Below are 21,128 nucleotides of genomic sequence, written 5' to 3'. Positions count from 1 at the left end.
GCCATATCAGGACGAGGAAGGGGGGGATGAAGGGGGCCACTTGTCAAGCGATTCCTGTTTACAAATGCACTAACCCATTACTTGTGTCCCAGCAGGCTTTAGTAAAACTAAATTAATACCTACTGGAAGATTACCAGTTTCCAGTATGTTAAAATAGGCTTAACCTATCTACTGCTGGACTTACATCAGAACACTAACAGATTAAACTATACATGAATCGCAAGACAAGCGGCAAGAGAAGAGATTTTTGGAAAAAATACAGGTGAATGAGCAAGAAGGCAGAAAAAAGAAAAGAATTCATGAAGAAAAAGAGAGCATGACAGGAAAGAGGAACCAAAAATCTACCTAACAGCAAACTAGAAAGCTCCTGCGGCTCCAAAAACAGGAGGGGCCTTTAATTTCATAACCGCAGTGCCCCACTGCGGGAAGTCAGTTAGGTATAGCCTTTCATGTAGGTCATCATCGTGTAAGGCCACGTGTAACAACCTGGGGTGTTTTAGTTTCGGAAAGCTAAGCAGAAACATGAATTACATGACAGTTTGCATCCTCTTTCCAGGATCAAAGCCAGCTTCTGATCCTGACAATGAAGAAGAGCAGAAGGAGAGCAAAACGACGGGACGGCAGAATGAGGAGCAAGATGAGGGTGCTTCTGGAGCAGGGCTGCATAACTACTTCTTCAGGCTCAGGGGGAGGGACTATAATTACAGTTTCTTGGTGGTCCAGGATGCGAGGATGGGCGAAGAGCAGAGGAAAAGGACTCTGAAAAAGTTGACCGACATTGACAAACAGTTGGAAGAAAAGCAGACTGTCTACCAGCAGAGGCTCAGATTCCACCAAGCTGCTGGCACTGTTGATCAGTTTAAGGATAGGGAAAAGGAAAGGTGTCGGAAGTGGAGAGAGTCGCTCAAAGAAGATCCACAGTCAGAAGAAGAAGCACACCAATGCTTTGCAGGCTGCCAGACAAAGAAAGTACAGGGAAAACCTCAAGAAGAATAAAGAGGAATGCTGTACCAAATCGGGGCAGGACAAGCTAAAGAAAGAAAACGACACAAAGCGGGCAAGCCATGCTCAGGACATGAAAAAATATCGCCAGGAGATGTCCAAGGACAAGAAGGAGGAGACAAAGAAAAGGTATTGTTCTCTCTCTCTCTTTGTCCGTCTCTCTTTCTTCCTGTTCTCATCTGTCTGATGGTGATTGGTATACAAGATATTGATAACAATGTTTCAGCTTCAGGTAAGCTGCACATTAAGATCATGATTTATGCGTTTAAGAAAAAGGGTATTTTCAGATACAAATTACAATGCATCAGATTGCTGGCTCCCTTGCACCGTTCACTCGGGATTGATATTGCTGTGTTGTACGCCATTCGTTCGCATGCTTGTAATGGGCTCACTGACTATGCCATAGAATATTGACCCTTCACTTTCAGTTGCCAGGTGGTAATTTGACCTCGTGCCATCTTACAAACTCATTGCACATAGTTATGTGTCAAAAGTGCAGGGAATGGGTTGTAACTTGGTCATAAAGCGCTTTGAACTTCGGATAAGGCGCAATATAAATAAAGAGAATAATAAACTTGAATATTTGAATGTCATATAAGAATGTGATAGGTAAAAAAAAAATGGTCGGTATCTTGGCTTCACAGATTGTGATTTTTCTGCAAATCTTTGCCATGGAGTTTACACTTGTTTTTTTGTGTGTGGTGTATTTTTAGGCAAAGGGACCGATACCACAAAAAAAAGGAAGGCCCATCTTCACCCCACTCTGTCCCGTCGACACCACAGGCACCCCACTCTGTCCCGTCGACACCACAGGCACCCCACTCTGTCCCGTCGACACCACAGGCACCCCACTCTGTCCCGTCAACACCACAGGCACCCCACTCTGTCCCGTCGACACCTAAGGCACCCCACTCTGTCCCGTCGACACCACAGGCACCCCACTCTGTCCCGTCGACACCACAGGCACCCCACTCCGTCTCGTCAACACCAAAGACGCCCCACTCTGATTCTTCGATACCACAGGCTCCTCAGCCCACCCCCTCGACACCACAGACGGCTTCTTCTGCTCCTCCACCAGTGACCCCGGCTTCAAAATCCCCTGCAAGTGCCCTTTCCGATTCGCCCTACAAGACGAATGGGGCAAAGCAAAAGGCTGCTTCCCGCGCTCGCCAAGCGTTGCCCTCTGACCCAATGAAGTCGGCTGAGGTTCTGGCCTACCAGATCAGATTCATGGCCAAGAACACAATCTTGTAGCCACAGATGTCTCGTAGGTAACACATCCCAACAAGTAGTACTAGTAGTAGTAATCCTGTCATATGTGGGACCTGATCGTGAGCCTGGTTGAGGGCGACTCGGAGATGGCTGCCCCAGTGGCAGGTTTCACAGTGTAGACTATAGACCTTTTCGGTATCTAAGCAGCTCTGACAAGACACGCTCTTTGTTCAATGTTATGCTTTGAACATCACGAGAACTTCGATCCTTTGCTTTTGCAGCTCGCGGGAGATCGCTGTACCATATGCTTTGCTATGCTGTGAAGTTTGCGAAAGATTGCGACTCACGAGATCTTGGAATACCGATTGGGTTTATTCGCTATTGCATGTCTGACTAGCAAAAAATGTTGTTGGCTAATATTTAAAATAAAACTATGTTCATTTATGTATTTTGTTTATTTGTGGTGGTTAGTATGTTAATAAAGTGATTGAAAACACAATGAGTTAATTTAAATAAAAATTGACTTTACACAGCGCTGAAAGTCCACAAAATGAGGCATTGGCCTTTGAGTAGTACTTAGCATAATTAACTAGCCAGAGAGCACAATTTACTCGCCAAACCAATCATAATTTTTTATCATTTGTTTCAACAACTTTTCTCGCATTGGGCGAGTAGATTAAAAAAATTACTCGGCATGTACATGTTTCTACTCGCCAGGATAAAATACTCGCCACTTTCAGGCTAGTTACAAGAGCGTCGTTAACAGTTCTGTGATCTCAAATAACCAAAGGGAAGTAATCGCTCTTAATGCATACGACATGTGTAATAGAGTAAGCGAGAGTTGTACGGAACCTTTTCTCCTGGCACCTGAGAGAATAACAAGCATTGAAATGAACAAGCGACTTTCTAATGACTGAGTTCTGTGATCGTTCAATTCGCGACAGACACGATTTCTCAGATTTTTGCATGCTGGGTGTGACACTGAGAGGGGGTGGCCATGCAACAACACGACAATTACTTCCCATCTTCAATACGGACCACATTGAAGATGGGAAGTCTTCGAAGTTCAAGTGGTGGGTGCGTGAAAAGAAGTTTCAGCTCGTGAACTTTCCAGGATTGGACTTAAACGACGTTCTCTGCATACCCAGCAAACAAGAGGTAAGTTTGTAGTTATGAAACATGTGTAACACATTCAAAACCTAACTTGTTTTGAACATGTACATAAAGCTAGGTTTGTAGTTTGTAGTTAAAGGGAAGAAACTGTTGTTTTTGGGTAATGTGAACATTGATTGTTACCTCCCTTTAATTAGTCTTTTCAACTTGACTAACTCAGTTGATTTAGATAACATTGTTCAAGCTGTTTTAAAAGTGTTTTTGATTAGGTGTTAATTATAAACTTTAATAAGTCGTAAAGATTTTATTGTTAGAAAATCTTCCAGTTCGGAATTTAGAGTTTTAGCGTCACTTCCGCCCTCTGCTTGAGAAGTCGTCAAGATGGTGTGAAACCTCTGGACAACATTTTGGTTCTAAATCAGGTGAATACTGATTTTTACATTGTCATCTGCTTGGTGTGTGATTAGTTATTAGTTTAGCAAGATGAATATTATAAGTTGGAGTGGTTATTTTTGTAAACCTGTTCCGAAATTGAAATAATTGTAATTTGACAATGTGGTGGGTTTTTGACAGAAGCACCGGTCACAGAAATGGTGCAGAATAATTTTGTATTTTTGGTTGTAGTTAGTGTATGAAGTGTATAGACGGAAAGATAAGTGTGTTACTGATGTTTTGAAGTTTAAACTTGAATAGGATTTAGGTTTTGTAAAGAAATTTGGTTTTGAATTATAATTTGAAGTAAAAGAAAGTTTTGCACATGCGCGGGAATAACCGAAAGCGCATCGCATAGTTGGAAAGTTGGCTGTTGTTGTTTTATGGAACAAAAGTGTTTGTGACTAGTGTTTTATTTGAGATGTTTGAGGTGAGATTTTATTCCAAGTGATTTAGACATTGTGAATTGAGGAAGTTTGGTCAAAATGGTCAGTTTATCACTGCAGATAAATGGGCCAAAACCAAAAGGTGCCCCCTTTCAAATGATGTCAAAAAAATGTCCACAAATAGTTTATTTGTGAGAAGATATCAATAAAGCTGCTTTTGTTGCAATCTGAAATATTTGGACATTATTATGCCAAAGTTTTGGAGCAAATAATAAATTATTTATATTTTTTATTGAATTTCAAAGATAAAAACATCCCCTGTTTTTGCTGTCTCTGGCCATATTGTTTTGGGTGTAATCAGAAAGGCTAACATTAAGTAATAATAAATTGTTTTACATTCTATTTGGAGTATTTTACATGTTAAATAAAGTTGTTTCTATCATCTGGACTGTTCTTTTGTTTAAAAGTACTATTTTAAAGTTAAGAAATAAACACTTGAAAACTTACAGTTTCTTGTTACAATTTCTGTCACACTCAATCACTGTCATTTTTCTAACTTGCACAAACTAAACACACGCAGACAACCCCGAATGAGTCTTTGTATGTGCTCCTCATAACAGAATACAGGATGTGAGTCAATGGACACGATGATTTCAAGATTAAAACAATTTTTCGTGTGTCGCAAAATTTATGTCACAAATGTAACGAGAAACAGTGCTGCTTTTACTACATCGCAATACCAATTTCGAACGAAGAGAACAACTTTTACGACAACCGCAAAGGAGTCTGCGCATAATAGCGTGTTTCCGGTTGTGGAGAGAGCATGGCGTCCAGACGTGAGGGTGAGTGTTTTGCTTGCGTCACATCATAATTGCATGTCACGGGAAACAACGCGTCCTTGTAAATGTTACGAGAAACAGAGAAACACTGTATATAATCTAAATTACAACTTCCTGTGTACACCAAAATGCTTCTAATCAAGAAGTTCAATAAAACAAAAGTAGACCACCGCGTAAACATTTGCTGGGAGTTGTTGTTTTCCGGATATAATTTTACGTTGGTTGTTGTGACAGAAACATAGTTCAAGTCACAGCTAACAAGAAACAGCAACACCAACCATATTTTGATTGAATCTGCATTGAGTAAGCAAGTAATTGTGTCATGTTTGTTACTCAATTTTACTAGCTCTATTTGAGATGGGGAGAAAGTGTGGTGTTTATTTGGTATGTTAATCTCTGGCTGCATGGCCTGTTTCTCGTAACATTTTAAGTGGGACAAAGCTTGATTTTCTGTCACTCTCACTAGAAACATAAACATGTGCGTGTAATCTATACAACATGTATCTAATGCATAATTGCAAGTGATTATAAATGGTAAATTTGTTTTGATTGTTTACAACATTCTGTAGGTTTGTTGATGTTTTTAATTGTAACATTTAAACACAAATTTGAATTTTACTGTTTCTTGTGACATGCTGTTTTTGTTGTTGTTGACAGTGTGTTAGTAGTTTGAATTCAGTACACAAGTTTTTGATTATGGGTTTTCATTTCAGACAAGGTTGAATAATAATAATAATAGTGTGATGATTATAAAAGGGCAGGGATTTAATGGACCAGCAAATTAGATGGACCAGCAGCAAAAAAGATGGGTTTCAACAGCAAATTAGCTGCGATAAATATTTTTGGCAGCAAAAAATATACTTAGCAGCAAATTGGATATTTTAGCAGCAAAAAAGATGGTTAACCAGCAGATTTGCTGTTTGAACAGCTGAAATGATATTTAAACTGCAAATTAGATACTTTACCAGCAAGAAAATACAACTGACAGCAGAATTGATGGTCACAGCAGCAGAATAGATGATCACAGCAGCAGATTACATGAATTCAACAAATGTGACTACATATGAACTGTAATCAGAGTTGTATCTGGGTCTTATTCACCTGAGCTTTGTTCGCCTTCTAGCAATTGTGGGTTGACATGTACTTTATTACGGCACGCTTTATTACTGAGACTGAGTATTTTCATCTTCTAGATAACTTCTTGTGACTACATCTGAACTACTGTGGGGCATCTTTTTTACTGTTAAAGAAATCTGCTTGGCTGTTCAATTAATCTATTCTGCTGTTGAATTCATCCAATTTGCTGCTTCACATTCGCTGCTCACTCCTTCCTATTTGCTGCTGAAACCATCTATTTTGCTGGTAAAATTTTTTTATGCGTAGTAAGTAGTAATTACAATACTTGAAATAAGAAAATAAAATTACTATTTCTTCTTCTTCATCATCTTCTTCCGTAGAGGACTGGGTTCTTTCGAACGTCTAGAGTCCTGCGGTGACGTCACTCTTGGCGAGTGTGGTCTGCTAGGCCGTTTGGACTAGGTACAGGGGCGAGACTATGTGCAGGGGAGAAACTATGTACAGGGGAGAAACTATACAGGGGGGGTGCGTTCAAGGGGCTCCCATGCCTGGCTGCGGAGGATTGCTGCCAAGGCGGGAGTGGAATGACTCCAGGGATTCAGAATTTCTTGTCTTTCATCGTGTTTGATCAATTTTGCTTCTCATCAACTGATCATTTATTTTGTTATAAGTTGTAATTGCATTCAGAAAAGCTGTGAGGTTTCTAATTATTTGCATAATTTGCGGTCATCACTCTTTAAAAAAATCTCATTAGATGTTAAGAAATAACAAACTTGGCTTAGAATTACAAACGACTGTTCCCTTTTTTAGGTTTACGACAAATCCTCCCCAAACCACCAAAGCCCTCGACAAAAACAAATGCGCAATGCTGCAAAGAATACCAGCAGAGAGTGCAAGCAGAGCCACATAAATTGGCTGCCTTCAAGAACACCAAGAGGTTGGCACAACTGCGATGGGTCGTGAATCGGTCTGAAGAGCAGAAGCAGATTGACAGAGAAAACGCCAGAGTACGACAGGCAAAGAAAAGGTATTGTCATTTTTGTTTGCCTTTAATTGTTGAATTAAGGTAAGCTTCCTTTTGTGCGGTCCATTTCCGGTACGTATCTGGTCCGTGTCATTCTTCTTGTTTTTTGTTATTTTCATTTTGTCACTTCCTAGCCACCTCACCCAGTCTCTATCTTTCTTCCCCCACCCCCCTCTCTGGATTCCGTCAGCCTCCCACAGAGCTTACTCCACCACCAACACCCCCCCCCCCCCTCCCTGGCCTCCTGATTCCTTGGCAGTGACCTGCGACCTAACCCATTACACACAACAACAAACTTATTGTTAATCAACATCATCTTCAGAATTGTGAAGGAGGTTGGATGTTTTATGTTACAGGATGCTTGATAAGCAGCGATGTACTGCCATGCCAAAGTCATCTACTGCAAGTGCAACTTCTCGGTCATCAAAAACAAGATCTGACACAAAGAAAGAAGACCAGAAAAGAAAAGCAGCAGCAGAACGGAAGAGAATGAGTCGAGCAAAAATGTCAAAGAAAAAGAAAGCTAGCGAACGCCAGGCCCAGAAGGAGCGTTACTATCGGAAAAAAGATGAGGCGGGAAACCGAAGAAACAAGGCTCATTCTGAATCAGATTGTCAAGAAAAACTGCGCAAAGTATCCTTTGGGAGAGTGATGAGAAATGCCCGAAAAAATTTGAAACAGAAAAGAGATAGGGTCTCCTTGTGTAAACTTCACTTCGTAAATGGACTGCTTGCGGGCGTGAGTACCACTGTCAACAGAAAGAACCTCTACAAGCGAACAACTCCCAGAGACAATAGGGTAGAACAGTTTTATGAACAGGCAGGTATTAGTTTACCAGGGAAAAAATCCGTAAGCACCATTTCAATGAAGGGCAAGAAAGTGCTGACGAAAACTGTCAAATGCCTCTTTGGTGAGTTTCGTAAGAAGAATCCTCAATACAAGATCTCCCTGACGTCCTTCACACGCAGAAGACCACAACACATCTTGCTGTCCAGCAGTGCAGCCTTCAGACAATGTTTGTGTCTACATTGTGTCAATCCGATGCTGAAAGCTCAGAGGATCAACCCATTTTTGCCCCATGATCTGAAGATCAAGCATGAAGACGACTTGGTGGAGCGCACTATGTGCAAACACCGCACTTTTCAGAGAGATTGTGTGGACAGAAATTGCCGCAACTGTGGTGTTGACGTCTTTTTTGACAGTCTTGATGGAAAACTCCCCGCTTTGCAGGAACCTGTGACATGGTTCAAATGGCAGAAAAGTGACCGTTCTCCGATGGACCAGGTGAAGAAAGCGGGCACTTGGGAACAATTGCTGCATGAACTCAGGGAAGAGCTAAATACCCTAGCCAAGCATCTGACAACGGCGCGGTGGCAGCGTGACCAATACCAAGGGCTTGCAAGCTCTCTGCCTGAACAAACTGCGATAGTGACCATCGACTTTGCCGAAAACTACTTGTGTCGCTATCAGGATGAAGTGCAATCTGCACATTGGAGCTATCGGCAGGTGAGCTTATGTCCATCTGTGCTGCAGTACCACTGCTCTTCTTCCTGCTGTAGTTGCGTCACCGAATATGTTGTGGCCATGTCTGATGACCTCAATCATGATGCTGCATTTGGCAAGAAGGCCCTCAGCGACATCCTCCAGCATCTTGAGGAGAAGGGCATTCAGCATGTCCACATATGGAGCGACGGCTGTGCATCACAGTTCAAAAGCAAAGTCCCCTTCATCCACATGACTGAACTGGCAGCCGAACACCCAAACCTCGTTCTTCAGCGCCATTATTTTGGTGCTGGCCATGGAAAATCGCTGAGTGATGGATGTGGGGGAACGGTCAAAGGATGCGCAACGAGGGCTGTCGCTAGTGGCCGTGAAACAATTCAAAGCGGTTCAGACATGCACAAGTTTTGTTGCGAGAATTTGGTGCTGCCCAAAGAAAACGAACAAGATCACGGAAAAACACATCTGCAAAGGTCATTCATGCTCTACACAGCAGATCAGTTCTCGCGCTCAAAGAAGGCAGAAGACTATGTTACACTGAAGGGTTGTCGCTCGATCCACCAACTAAAGCCTAAGAGAGAGGTCGGAGAACTTGTCTACCGTCATTTATCTTGCTTCTGCAGCCGTTGTAGGGATGAGGATGGATGTGAGAATGAACAGTTTGTTGGTGGGTGGAGAAATGGCTCTGTCAAGCTTAAGGAAAATAAAAGACAGCTTACATGCTTCTGCAGTGGTTGCCAGGCTGGAGATGATTGTCTCAACAAGCAGTTTGTTGGGGAGTGGAGGAAGGGAACAATCACCATGAAAGCAAGAAAATCTACAAAAGCAAAGAAAGCAACTAAGGCTGTCGACGTAGAATCAACGCCACCAGACGAAAGCCTGTCGGCGATGGACATGGCTGAAGATGAAACTCAAAATCCAGCACCCTCAACTGGAGCGAGCCTGCCCTCAATACACACACATGAAGTGCCTCCAAGTCCATCAACCAACCAACCAAAACGTCCGCTGGCTGAAATGGAAAGAACACAACATTTCCAGCAACTACAAGAGAAGTTGCAAGCCACATCTTCTTTTGAAGAATTCTTGGTAGTTTCCGCTGAGAGTAAGCCTGGACTCGACAAATACCCTGTGTCCCTGATAACAGCGCTGACAATCGACAAACTTGTGAAGGACAAGACGGCAACGCTCCTCTATCCATCAGACTGTCCACAATTAACTCCAACAAAGATCTATGGAGACGGTAATTGTTTACCCCGTTGTGCGTCTGTCCTTGCATTCGGACATGAGGAAAACCACCTTGAGATGAGAGTCCGCATAATCACAGAAATAGCAAACAACAGCGACGCCTACTTTTCCAACACACTTTCATCAGTGGTAAAGGACCTACCAAAGAAGGCAGCCATGTATTCGGAAGAATTCACAGGTCAGGTCCTCACTCCAAAGGTCGTTGAAGAAATTCTGAAGCAAGACCTACGGAGATCCATTAAGCCAGGCAAATGGATGGGCATTTTACATCTCTATGCAACCGCCACAATCTTGAATACATCCATTGAATCCATCTACCCGGAAGGAGTCGGGTATAATGTGAGGGGAGACCTGGCACACTGCGTTGACCCTGTCAGAGGAAGCGGGAAACCCACAGAGTATGGAATCATGTGGACTCACACTAGAGGATTCCATGGACCTAATGCTGCCTGGGCACCAAATCACTTTGTCGTCTGTGTACCTCCATGTATCTTTTTTATTGAACAAAATTTAGTTGTTTTTTTAATTCATTTACCACTAATTATAAACTGTTAATATATATATTCGGAAAACAAAATATGCTTTATTTAATTTAATTTTTACTTAGCAATTTCCATTTTCTTCCTCATTGTAACAATTTATGTATTGTCATAACATCAACTTCTAAATGTCCACTAAAGAATAAAAAAGAACGTAAATGATCATTGAATAGAAAATTTTCCCTAATGGTATCAAGGCTTCCACTCCAAGCTGACAGCCAGTGACTTTGTTCTGGTCCAAGTTCCTCAAGAAGGCGGGAAAAACACTGCAGTGCCAAACCTGTATGTGGCAGAGGTGAGAATGAACCTTATTCAGAGCTAATTTACCACTGAGTCAATCTATAAAAGGCAACCTTTTATCATTAGAGTGATCATTTGAAATTCCCCCTTCAAACACCCAGGTTCACCACATTCATCAATTGATTTTAATGATTTATTATGACAATGACACTATCATTGATTTTTTTGTTTGCAGTTAACAACGGGTGAAGTGGTGGTTCCAGGGCACGGACGAGGGGCTTGGGGCGTCTTCCTGGTCCAATGCAACCGAGGACAGTCCTGGAAACGGCCGAACGCTGGACAAGGCATATTTTTCTGCCCGCTTCCAGACATCAAAATGGTCCTTGAGGACTATGAAATGGAGCAAGAGGGCCGATCAATAGTGTTTACTTTTCAACATGCTTAAGAGTTGCAAAAAAGAAGAAGAGGATGATGATGATGATGATGATGATGATGACGAAGAAGAAGATGATGATGATGATGATGTATAAACTCAGCAGCATGCAATTGATTATCTTTGGTTTATTTGCCATGTATAAGGAACGAAACTGATATTTTCAACAATCGTACCAACATGAATATCAGTTTAAATGCTCATTTTGCAGAAATATTTTTTTCTTCTGCTTTCATAATCCAGTTTAATTCTGATGTAATGTTTTGCTTTTTCTCAAATACATTAATGCTTTTTTTTCTAGTGAAACTGTTGTGCGTGGATTTATTCATTAACTGTCAAATTTAACTGACTGTCAATGTGAAAATAAATATTGGTTAACTTGTGATTAAAAGTTTCCTTACCTAGTCATTTAAATGCAAGTTCAAGTTCAAAAAGTAAATAAAACATTCATGAATGAAATTAAAAGTATCTATTGACAAACATCTAGTCAAATAACTAGTCATCTAGTCAACTAATCAACTTGTTTTGAATAAAATAACCCATTTAACATGTTTTTTTGTGTGTGACTGAACTGTAACAAGAAACATGTGAAACCCATTTTTTCTCATGTATTTTAGTAATTGAATGACTTTAATTAAGATATTTTATGTAATATATCTTCCTCATATGATTTGGTGCTTCTTTTACTTCAAAGTGTTTTTCTTAATAAGTTCAAGTATAAAACTGTTTCTCGTGACGTGTGACAAAAGACCGTGACAGAACTGTCACAAGAAACTTTTAAAATCCACTTTTTACTATGTATACAAGAAATTCAATGTCTTAACTGAAATATTTTAATGTACCCTGTGTTCCTCAATGTATTTTTGGTGCTAAAATAACTTGGTTTTTTTTCTTCTTCATGATTTGGGCTAATATAACAGTTTCTCGTGACTTGTGACGGAGGATTGTGACGGAACTGTCACAAGAGACTTAGAAAACACACTGTTTCTATGTTTTAAAGAAAATAAATACATAAGTCAAGATACTTTATTGAAATATGAATAAATGTTTCTGTTGATGTTGTTTTTTTTCATTCTACAATGATTTATGACAGGATTAATGTTAATAAAAATGTTTCTCGTAACATGTGACGGAAAACTAATCTCTTCCGTCACACTGACTTGTCACAAGAAACTGGAAAAGTGTTGTTTTTCATGCAAAAATTTACTTCAAGATTTTCTTGTCTCTTGACACAAGTTAAATAAATGTTAGAAAACAAATGCTACATGGTTTGTCTGAAAAGTCTTTGTTGTTTTTTCTAGGAAGATTTGCAGAAAATTCAAAAATCTGTTTCTAGTGACGTGACATTTTCATGATGGCCATGCTTAAAAGATATTATATTTGAACATTTCTTTTGACCATAATTCAAAAGAGTGTGTTGGATTTTGTACAAAAAGATATATTTCCATCTTGAAATTGGCATTTAAGGTTACAAAAAACAGCACTGAAGATGTTGTATGTCACGAGAAACAGATTTCAGAGCAGGACACAAAACACAAATTTATTCAGTTGGTTGAAAAACTGCTGGGTTAGTTTTAAAAAACATTAAAAGTACATTAATTAATAGTGTCAAAAATGCAAAAAAGAAAGTATAAAACATAAAATGAAAATATAGTGTTCCATTTGGCACCTTTTGACTTTGGCCCAAATGTGATTATGTATGGACACTTCTTGTAGCTAGTTTTGAGTTTGTAACAATGGTGGAGTGGAACACATGAGATGTGTGGTATTGTTACAAAGAAGAACAAAGATGGTTAGTCACTGTCTTGTAGGATAACATATAGTCTTTCTGTTTCTGTCAATGAAGATGGAATTGATCACAGTAGGCATAATGTTACTCCTGTGTTAGGAAGAAGATTTTGCTGTTTATAGTTGGTAAATAGTAAATGATGTCTAAATATCAGCTGTTTCTAGTTGATAATGTGGAATGATAGATAGTGGTGTGTTTGAACACAGCAACTATGTGGTAATTATTAGTCATAATTACTAGCCTCTGGTAACATCTGGTAAATATGATTTGTGTTTTGTTGTGTGCTAATAAGGAAACGTTGTGTTTAATTTCAGAGCCAACCAGTCTGGGTTTTACATTACATGTCTGACTGAGTAGTTTGTGTTCTTAGAATTTGGTGAAGCACCTTACGAACACTGGGTTTAAGGTTTTTAACTGGATTTTTTAACTAGGTTTTAAGGTTTTGACTTTAAGATTTTGGTCTTTAGGTCTAACACTGTTCTTTAGTCATTGTGTTTGATTTTTGGAAGTTGGGTTTTGTTGAAAAAGAAAACTCAAGAGAATAAAAGAAGTTTGAAACATATTTCTGTATTTGTGTTATTCATTTAACACATAATATCCCCTACCCCCTTTCTTAACATAATTGGTTTTTCTAAATATAACTTGAAAGGTCAAGAGTGTTACACATGACTGAAAGTATTTCGCTATGTTGTTTTATTTATTTTTTCGCATGTTTATTTTTGTACAGTTAATGAGTTATGGTTATCTTAACTGTTCTTGATTCCATGGCTGTCATGTGAGTGTCACTGTCAGCCAAATTTCTGTTGACATTGAGACTGAAAGTATCAGATGACATGTTCTATGGTCCATCCAGTGAATAAAACTCAGTTTCAAAGTTCTATGCAACCATGTGTGATCAATGATAATTCAATGTGTAACAGGTTTCCTAAACAATCGTCCATGTAATACGAGCTGTGTGCCTGCCATTAGAGTCATGCATTTTCAGTCCTTTAAAGTTTAAATGATTCGTATCATTCTCTGTACTTTTTTCTGTAATACTCTAGTTATAATAACACAGACATGCAACAAAAACATATCCATGTCAACCATTTTGGTTTCCATGTCAACAACCAGTCAGAAATCAAGTTAAAACCTTAAACACAGGCCGAAAAATAAGTTATTACCTTTTGTTGTTCATAACTTTACAGTTACACCGTGACATAGTTACAATTTAATTGAATATTCTTTAACTTTAAGTGCTCAGCTATCATTGTAATAAAAGATGAAGGTGTTCATAACTTTACACTAATCTTGCTTAAAATTAATCTGAACAATGACAACTCATGGCTTAAAATTTATTCAGTTACTTCAGACAAAAGCTAATTAGGTTCATTAATATATATTTATATAACTAGTTTCAATATTTGCCCCCAAACTTCCTTGTTCCTTTGATTCCTACAACATTGGTCTTGCTTAGACTTAATTAATTCATTTTGTACTGTTCATGCAGATTAATCGTAACACTTAACAAGTGTCATCTGTCAGTTGTAGAACTTGTACCCTCTCTTAATTCCAGTAGAAAGCACTATAGTTACAACAGCATATATATATGATAAAGAAATATCATTTTGCGCTCTGAATTCTCAGTATTTCTCAGTTAATTATGTAAGTGTCCACTTCATCTGTTGTTGTTGTTGTTGTTGTTGTTGTTGTTGTTGCTGTTGTTGTTGTTGTTGTTGTTGTTGTTGTTTTTTTAATATATCCAGACCCCAATGAGTTGTTTTGCTATGATTGTTGCTTACTTGTGTGCAGAATGCTGAGTCGCTGCTGGCAAACATTCCAGTGGCTGTGATGCGACAATGTCACTGCCAGATGTTCAGAAAATACAGTCATCAGAGGCTTCTGCAACATGGACGTCCTCGAGAAAAAAACATGTGCGGCATGCCATTTTGCTCAAAACCGGATTTGGCAGACTGGGTGCAGAGTGAGAAATGTCACTCCTGGTGCCACTTTGACTGTGCTGGGGTGGAGATGACGAGAGCTGAGGTCTCGGCAGAAGATGTACATTTTGTGTGTGTTGTGTGCAAGGACTGATGAGGAAGTGTTGATTTATGTCTTCTACCTTCCACCTGCATGGGGTTTTTTCCTTCTCAATTTGTTCATTAGTGCTGTATGATGTTCACTCACAGACTTTTCTCTGCACATATTCAGGGGGTGTCCAGAACGTATAATGTGTGTATGTGTTTTCAAAAATCATGTTGTTGTTCTTTCCAAATCGTCTCTTATTGACTCACCTGAGTAATTGGCGAGTCTAAGAATTCATATACAATGTTACATGTGTCAATCCATATATCCGGCCAAAAAACTTAACATTTGAGGTTAGCTTGGTTGTTTTTCAAGCTAGACCTCTGAAAAATTTAGGGTTTGATGATCTTACAAAGTCCTTTGTACTGGAAACTTGCATTCTCCCAGTAAGGTAATATATTGTACTACGTTGCAAGCCCCTGGAGCAAATGTTTGATTAGTGCTTTTGTGAACAAGAAACACTTAACAAGTGGCTCTATCCCATCTCCCCCCCCTACGGGCTTGTGGAATAAACTTCCATCTCGATTGACCAAAAGCCATGTTTGGATCACAGATCCAATTAACGTATATTGTTTCCACCTGAAAACTATCTAATTCTCGTGAAAAGGTGTAAATGCGAGTTAATCCACCAACAATTCGATGGGAAGACGAATATCCTGACTTCGACAGAGTGAATAAAAAGTCAAATTTTCCCAGACCTGTCAGTCCTGGAAAATAGGTCACGACACCAAAGTGCACAGACAAATAAACATTGCTACGCAGCACGTCGATTTTTTTGCTTTGAACGATAGATCAACAAAAGAACAAAGGCTGTCGGCCTAACAAGTAGACTTACTTGGCTCGGAGAAGGCGTTCTTTTCTTTTCACAAAGTTCTTCATCATTTTGCACACAACTCTCTCCATGTGGCTGTGCTACATGCGATCATGCGCTTCCGCTAAGCTTACTTCCGGATTCCTCTTTTCACCGCGTGCAACAGAAACGAAGCACGGGATTGGCCCATTCATAAACCCACGCCAACACAGTACAGGCAGCGCAAGCAAGACTTGAGGATGGTACAGTAATGTTGTACTTCAGTCTCAATCCTTTCAGAGAAGCACATTGGACTCAATTTTAGCTCAGCGTCGATTGATTCACTACAAACTAGTTGTCGACGAATTATCCATGTCCTGCTCTTTAGATGTCCAAATCCCCGTTTCAAGGGGTAGCCGGGGGGGGGGGGGGGGGTATAGGGTGTGTCAGCCTGTGTGTGTGTGAGGGGGGTGTCAGTAGTGTGTGTGTGGGGGGGAGGTTGCTTATGTGCATGGTAAGTTTAGCAGTTCCATGCAATTTGCTCTTCAGTACTGCGTGGAGGGGTGCGGTGAGTGAGTGTGTGTGTGTGTGGGGGGGGGGGGGGACAGGGGCGGATCAGTTCATTTTAGGGGGGGGGGGGGGGTTCCAAAAGTATATTGTGAAGATATGGGTGTGAAGGCGCGAAGCGCCTAGCTTGCTAGGGGGGTCCGGGGGCATGCCCCCCCGGAAAATGTTGAAAAAAAGGATGCAAAATGGTGTAATCTTGTGCATTCTGAGGATGATCATTACCATTTTCAAGTCAGGCAGCAGATTTTGTCGCTGATTAATACCCCAAAAATTGAAACTCAATGTAAAATAAAGAAATGCACCATAAAAATATGTTTATTTTTTGGCTGGGGGGGGGGGGGGGTCCGGAAACCCCAGAACCACCCCCCCCCCCCCTCGTCCGACGCTGCGGGGGGGGGGGGGGGGTTGCTTATGTGCATTATTGGTAAGTTTAGCAGTTCCATGCAATTTTCTCTTGAGTACTGCACGGATGGGGGGGGGGGGGGGGGTTGAAAAAGAAGAAGTTTCTCAGTAGAGGAAGTCATATCAACTGAACCCCGCGATGGGTGTGGGGTGTAGCCTATGTGTGTGCGTGTGTGTGGGAGGTTGCTTATGTGCCGCATGGTAAGTTTAGCAGTTCCGGGCCATACAATTTGCTCTTCAGTACTGCGCGGAGGGGTGTGTGTGTACGTGTGTGTGTGTGTGGGGGGGTGCTTATGTGCATCATTGGTAAGTTTAGCAGTTCCATGCAGCTTGCTCTTGAGTCAGTACTGCACGGATGGGGGGGGGGGGGGGGTGAAAAAGGGGAAGCCGGGGAGGCCTCAAGAAGAAGTTTCTCAGTAGAGGCAGTCACATCAACTGAACCCGGCGATTCAGTCAGTCCTTCATAAACCTATAACGAGCCGTAATTAAACCACGTAACGGTAGCGGCCGGGGGGGGGGGGGGGGTGGGAGGGGGGGGGGGGGAGTCATTACGTTTGCAATCTCCGTTGTGGGTACTTTACACCTAATCACATATAAACTGTCCTCGCATGTTCATGCAAATCAAGGGGCCCGGGTAGCTCAGGTGGTAGAGCACTGGACTTGTGATCGAGAGGTCGCTGGTTCGAATCCGGGCCGGGACGGACATGGGTCAACTTTATGTGCAGACCCAGAGACGGTATCCATCTCCCACCCCCGTGTCACCACAATGGCACGTTAAAGATCTTGGTCATTCTACCATAAGTGCAGATGGCTGATACCACCTAAACACGCAAACATCAAAAAGCCGTGAGGGCGCGGTAAAACTCGAATCGTATAAATAGAGAATACTACATGGCTTGCTGTGTCGTACCAGATTTACACGAGTTGTTTTTTTAAATAGTGAACTGCGAGCGAAAGCGAGCTGTTCACTATTTGAAAAAACAACTCGTGTAAATCTGGTACGACACAGCAAGCCATGTAGTATTCTGTTTATCCTACATTACTGTACTTCTGTGCCAGATCTAACTAAAAGTCACCGACAGCGCTATTGCCTTTGGATCAACCCGCTTTAGAACTTCAAACCACTTTACTCAATTTGACATTCATTCCTCCGCCATGACACACACTCTCAAACTAGGACAAAGTAGTTCGCCTTTGTTAACACTGTTAAGTTTAATATTGAACATTGATTAAATAAATTCGAACAACGAAATGATGGTCACTTCAAAATATACCAGATAAAAAGAAAAGCAGTGGCCACAGGATAAAAGAAACCAAAAGGAACAACAACAGCAAAGCATATCCTTCCGCGATAGGATGACAGTCAAGTCGGAGCCAGGCGAGTCGACAGCTTTCAGATGGTCACTTCTCGGTTTGGTGACTGGACAAAATAATATTGGTTGATGTTGATGGTACTAACGTGCACAGGCCTTGCAAACAGTGTTGTTAGCGTTTGCTGGGATGTGATTGTGGCAGTGGCAGTGGAGACGGCTGGAGTTGAAGTGGCCGTGCGAATCCAATGTGTCGTCTGCCGACACTGGCGACAGCTCCGAGACCGGTGCAGTGCCGTTTAGCATCAGACTGAAGCCACGGTGTTCCTCTTTAGCGGGGTGGGAATTCTGTCATATCTAGAACAATCGTGCACTTGGTGAAGAGTTTTTGAAATTTGGCATGGAGTTAGGTATGGTCATAAGGTTTTCAAAAACCATCGCAAACAAATTCAACCTTACGTTTTGTTGCCTGTTTGCACAAAATTCAATATGGCCGCCGACGGAAGCAGTAAATGTCATATAGCAGCTCCCATTATTACTAGAACCTTGTCAAATGTCTGCTATCCCATGTTTTCTAGTGCAAGGAATCCAAATATGAGATCTCTGGTGTTTCACAGCTATTTTCAGGGTCAAAGGTCATTTTTCAAGGTCATTTCAGTTAACAAAGACGATAACTTTGGAATTTATTAACTTCAAAAGATGAAATTGGGTTGTACACCCATGCGTGAGCCCTGTGAGCTCACGGTTCAAGTTCTTGAACTCACGACTAACTATTATTTTAGTAAAACACGAATTATGGTGCTCAGAATTGTCGATGTTATAGATATGGTCGACTGGTCGTAAGTTCTGGACTTAGTCACTGGCACTGTTTGCGCAGCCTCCTTCACATACACTTGCACAGTGGACCACAGCGAAGACCAGCGCGATGACACTTGCATTTTCCTTTGCAAGCAACCAAGCAGCCACAGTGGAGCAACAGTGAGCACCCTGTGCTGGCGTCATGCAGACTTGTCCAGTATGGCACCCATGCCTTTGTTCTCTCGTTCCATTCCCATCCTCATTCACTTGAGTTTGGGATGTTGGAGGTTTTGGACAGAGACTGTTTCCAGATGAAAGCTGCGATGAGCAATGCTCGCTTTGTGTGCTGGAACAACGCATGCTGGGTTGGTGGGTTGGATTCCAGAGGTTCGAGACCAACAGTAAACATCAGCTTTCTTGCTTCGTTGACAGACGTTGATCTACAGTTGTTGCTGTACATCAGCACAGTGAAACGCTCCAGACGTTGATCTACAGTTTTTGCTGTACATCAGCACAGTGAAACGCTCCAGACGTTGATCTACAGTGTTTGCTGTACATCAGCACAGTGAAACGCTCCAGACGTTGATCTACAGTGTTTGCTGTACATCAGCACAGTGAAACGCTCCAGACGTTGCATGTGCAGTGAGTCGAGTGTGAGGATGGTTGGGTCCTGGGTGATGGCGATGAAGGTGTCAGTGACCTCAGGAAAAGTGGCCCATGCATTCCATGCTGTCTTTTTGCCAATTCCGAACATGGCCGATATTACATCACATCCTGTGTATGAATGAAAGAAGGGAAGTGCCTGGCAGCATGGAGGTCCCAGCTGTTGAGCAATGTAATGTACTGGAATGTCTCTGTATGTCTTTCTTGACCCAAATCCAATCCACAGCTCTGACAGTTTCAGCTGATCCAAGTGATGGATGGCAAGAACCACCACATCTGTGTCCACTGTCCTGAGGTAGGCCTTAATGTGTCCCTGCTCAGCAGCATGGCAGAGGTGAAGCATCATCCGTGTGTCAGCTTCTTCTTGGTGGCAAGGAGATAAGGCTGATATATCTGTTGGTCTGTTAGTGAGCACAAGGTCAACCTTCGTAGTCAGGAGATGATATCTTGCATCAGTGGTATGTCGCACTAGTTGCTCACTGAGGAACTGGAACAGCTCATCCTTGTTGCCAGACTCCTCGAGCAACTTCTGCCAGTCAGCTCCCTTTGGAATAGGTATCTTTGCTGAGACTCTAGTTCGCCTTCCTTCACTTTCACCCCGCTTGGCACGAGTCTGTGATTTGAGACTTGCATCCTGATATGTGTCCCAAACAGCATCCACTCTTGTGGTGTTGTTGGTCATCTGGCTCTCTAAGAAGGGTAGCAAATGCATAAATGTGTATTCTTCAAACACAGTGGCACGCTGGGGCTTGACAATATGGATGATGGCTGGCATATCCAGTACGATCACAGAGGCTTCTTTTGCTGCAGGAGAGCGTCCAGGATCAGGCATTCCAGGCAGGCAGCCAAGAAGAGCAGACTTTGTACCTGACATCAGTTTTCCACGATCACACAAGGAAGGAGGCTCACGCTGAATCTCATGTCTGAAAAAGTCGTCCATATCACCATCAGGTCGTCCTAGCAAGGACAGAAACAACTTGGTGATGAGCGCCGCATTTTCCCTTGCTGATCCCAACTTGTTAGTGCCCTTCAGGTCCACAGGTGGCCGGTTGCTGAAAGTGTACAAATTGGCCCTTGGGATAACATCAGACAATGGTTTGAAGCAAGTTTCAAGTCTGTCCCTCACAAACTCTGTAAACATGGCCTTGCCGATGTTTGGAGATTCCCTCAAGCAGTTGACAATTACTGGGTCCTTGACTTCACCGGTGTCCAGTGTGACGAGCTGGGAGCCTGTCTCTTTGAATGGGTTGACCACTGTTCCCTCTTTCACAAGATAGAGCAGTGCTTTGAGATGTTTCAGGAACTTGTTTTGTTCAGCAACAGAAGACTCTGGGTGCTCTAAATTGACTTCTCTGTTTGAAGCTGAAAGACTTTCATTTTCAAATTCATCAATGACTCTCAGGACCTCTGGTTTTGAGAGTTCAATAACCTCTTTTTCCTCTGGCTGACCATACAGTCCTTTTGCTCCACTGTCCTCCTTCAGGAATTTGATGCTGTGCTCCTGGCTCTGGTCAAGCGCCATGAGGGAGAACTTCTTGTCACTGCGCTGCACAACAAACTTCCCTTCCTCAAAGGCTTCATGGACACTTGGATGGGTCTCTGGCAGACAAGCCATGTCCTTCGGGAAGACAGGCATCCAGCGGGCATATAGTTTGTGTGCCCAAAAGCAAAAAAAACATGGGCTATGAAGGGGGCCATTTTGA

At 41.8% G+C, this 21,128-nt stretch overlaps 1 protein-coding gene and 3 long non-coding RNA genes across 4 annotated transcripts in view; 3 read left to right on the top strand and 1 right to left on the bottom strand.

The window, feature by feature from the left end:
• LOC138972661 (uncharacterized) overlaps positions 1 to 21,128 on the bottom strand; it is a 392,401-nt gene that overhangs the window by 283,407 nt on the left and 87,866 nt on the right. The gene's annotated exons all lie outside the window — the stretch shown is intronic.
• Positions 3,244 to 14,976, top strand: LOC138972658 (uncharacterized). Its single transcript, XR_011457697.1, has 2 exons — positions 3,244 to 3,372; positions 14,623 to 14,976. It is a non-coding gene; the product is annotated as an uncharacterized lncRNA (long non-coding RNA).
• LOC138972662 (uncharacterized) lies at positions 3,558 to 13,393 on the top strand. The gene is made up of 2 exons (XR_011457703.1): positions 3,558 to 3,749; positions 13,146 to 13,393. It is a non-coding gene; the product is annotated as an uncharacterized lncRNA (long non-coding RNA).
• LOC138972643 (uncharacterized) lies at positions 4,960 to 13,393 on the top strand. The gene is made up of 5 exons (XM_070345289.1): positions 4,960 to 4,987; positions 6,872 to 7,088; positions 7,442 to 10,317; positions 10,567 to 10,664; positions 10,845 to 13,393. The coding sequence occupies exons 1-5, from the start codon at positions 4,969 to 4,971 to the stop codon at positions 11,052 to 11,054; spliced, it is 3,420 nt and encodes a 1,139-aa protein (XP_070201390.1). The 5' UTR covers positions 4,960 to 4,968; the 3' UTR covers positions 11,055 to 13,393.

The sequence above is a fragment of the Littorina saxatilis genome, linkage group LG8 (genome assembly GCF_037325665.1).
Source record: "Littorina saxatilis isolate snail1 linkage group LG8, US_GU_Lsax_2.0, whole genome shotgun sequence".
NCBI lineage: Eukaryota > Metazoa > Mollusca > Gastropoda > Littorinimorpha > Littorinidae > Littorina > Littorina saxatilis.
The sequence above is the reverse complement of the archived record's forward strand: the minus strand, read 5'-3'. Positions and strand labels throughout refer to the sequence as shown.